At 37.2% G+C, this 2296-nt stretch overlaps 1 protein-coding gene across 1 annotated transcript; it reads right to left on the bottom strand.

Moving 5' to 3' along the window:
* Positions 1–229: 229 nt before the first annotated feature.
* Positions 230–1934, bottom strand: LOC108011637 (uncharacterized). Its single transcript, XM_017076829.4, has 2 exons — positions 1395–1934; positions 230–699 (listed from the first exon to the last, which is right to left on the bottom strand). Exons 1-2 carry the CDS (start codon positions 1600–1602, stop codon positions 323–325), a joined length of 585 nt encoding a protein of 194 aa, XP_016932318.3. The 5' UTR covers positions 1603–1934; the 3' UTR covers positions 230–322.
* Between the last annotated feature and the right edge of the window lie 362 nt (positions 1935–2296).

The raw sequence follows: 2296 nt of genomic DNA on the forward strand, positions 1-2296 counted from the left end.
GGAATATTCCTGGGGAATTTAATTTATCGAAGATTTAAAGCCAGCTGAATGCTGGAAATATAATTGATATTGAAAGGAAGACTAAGGAGGATTAAGAAATTTAAAAAAAATCACAAATGTTTGTTCATTCTATTATATTATTTTGAAATATTTGATATGAACACAGGATTTGTAAAGCTTATAAATGTATGTCCTTTAAATTGGAATACAAAATATTTATTTACACCCATTATTGGTTCGAGAGTAATGGATCATTTTAATTAATCTGCTTACAGGTGTAAATATAAATTGTAAATGATTGAAATTCGCCAGCCCTTGGTTTCTACATGAGCAGACAGCATCTTCTGGTCGGTCTGGAGGAGTGGCGGTTCTGAAAGCGATGGTTTTTCCCCTCATCCAGGGATTCCTCCAGTTGCGATTGGACGTCCCCCACAATCTCGGCACTTGGATTCATTGCCTGGCTGACTGCTGTGCTACGATCGAGGGGATCATAGGATTCGGCTCCGATGTTCATGGCCTGAACCTCGTCGAACTCCAGTTCTCCAACCTCATACTCACTGGGATCTAGACTGTAATTGAAGTCAGGATTGGGAAGGCGCAGCTGTTGCTGAAGGGTGGCCTCACGCCAGATGGACTCGTAGCGGGGTCCGTAGGAGATGTCCTCGGAGGAGGCCGTGCTCCAGCGGGTGTAGGGTGAAACTAAAATGTAATTTTATAAAGTCCAATTTAAAAATATTAAAAAAATGGCGTACGATTTTTTTTTATTTTACTACGAGTTTTTTAAATAAAAAATACACAATAAAATACTTTTATCTTTAAGATTAATTATAAAGCTTAACATACCATAGTAAAGTAATTGTATACACAAAAAAGGTATTCGTCAAATTAACCAATACAGATAGTTTTATAACTACTTAATAGTAAATCTAATTATAATGTATTTAGGTTTACGTAATGAGTTTATTTTGGTATTGCAATAAAAAGTGGCCCTAGCATAATATCTTCCATCCAAACATATCCATCCATTGCATACTTATGCAACAATAAGATTATAAATGTGCTCCATTGTGTCGTTTGTTGCTTAAAATTCCCAACTTGGTCTAGCGTTTATTAAATACTATGCTACATTGACGTTTCTATGAAATGTTAATCAATCATTTTAATAATTTTATATATATTTACTACAAGACATATTTTGCTACCTATATTTTATTGGGTAAATGGGTATGGGTAACTACATACATTGGTCATAAAAAAATCGTTAGTCATATAACTATTATTTATTGCAATCCATACGATAAGGTGTTACGCAAAAGAAAAGATTTCATGTGTCAAATCGATGTGTTGGCCAATTTTAAAAATTTTACAAATTGTAGAAAATGTGCACTACTTACGGTCGTCGAACAGCTTTTTGGCCACCTGGCTGGCCTTGAAGTCGGGCACGAACTCAGGTGCGTTGGGGTTTAGGCGGCGGTCCAGCGTGCGGCTGGCTTCGGGGGGCGTGGCACCGAGAATGGGCAGTGGGGCGTCAGGTGTCGAGTGCGCACCGCCCACCTCCCGTGCGAATCCGCTGGTCGATGCAGCCTCGGTGTCCTTGAACATGGTCAGCTGAACTGCAGAACGCTTGAACAGTTTGCTGACTTTACTTTCGACTTCCGGACGGATGATATTTTATGAATAGCTTTTCTAGGCTGCTGTATGTTCGATCTGACAATTAACGCAGTGCACTACTCAAATTGGTTCTTAGTGTCTAATTAGGGATTAGCAAAGGAGGTACTCCTAGGCGGTATTGACTTGCAAAATTTTGGTTCTGCCCGAGCTCGATTCTGTTCGTATATGTACCTCTCTAAGTTTCCCTTTATCACGTGTTTAAACAGGGGTTTTCATTTTCCGTGTTTAAAGTATTTCGAATGTTTGAATTTTTAAATCAAATTTGATGAGCTATTAAAAGGCTACTACGATTGAAACTTCAATGCAATTGAAATGCCCCTTGGGTTTAAAATGTAATCCACTAGTTAAACTGAAATAAAATGGATTAGTCCAATAACCCATATTATTTCAATTTATCAAATCCTATTTACCCTATTTAAGTATAACATCTTGAAAACTTCTTTAATGGCAACCCAAATGTGATTAGTTAGTAATCTATTTATTCTTTTTATTTGGGCTTATCCCATAAGCTGATCAATTTGCCATGCTAGTCTCAATTTGATTTCATAAATTCTGTTCAACTTTCAACTGCCATGTTTGCTTTGCTGACTGGGATGGAAATCAAATATGACCGAATTTTAATTAA

This window comes from Drosophila suzukii, chromosome 2L (assembly GCF_043229965.1).
Source record: "Drosophila suzukii chromosome 2L, CBGP_Dsuzu_IsoJpt1.0, whole genome shotgun sequence".
In the NCBI taxonomy this organism is placed as follows: Eukaryota; Metazoa; Arthropoda; class Insecta; order Diptera; family Drosophilidae; genus Drosophila; species Drosophila suzukii.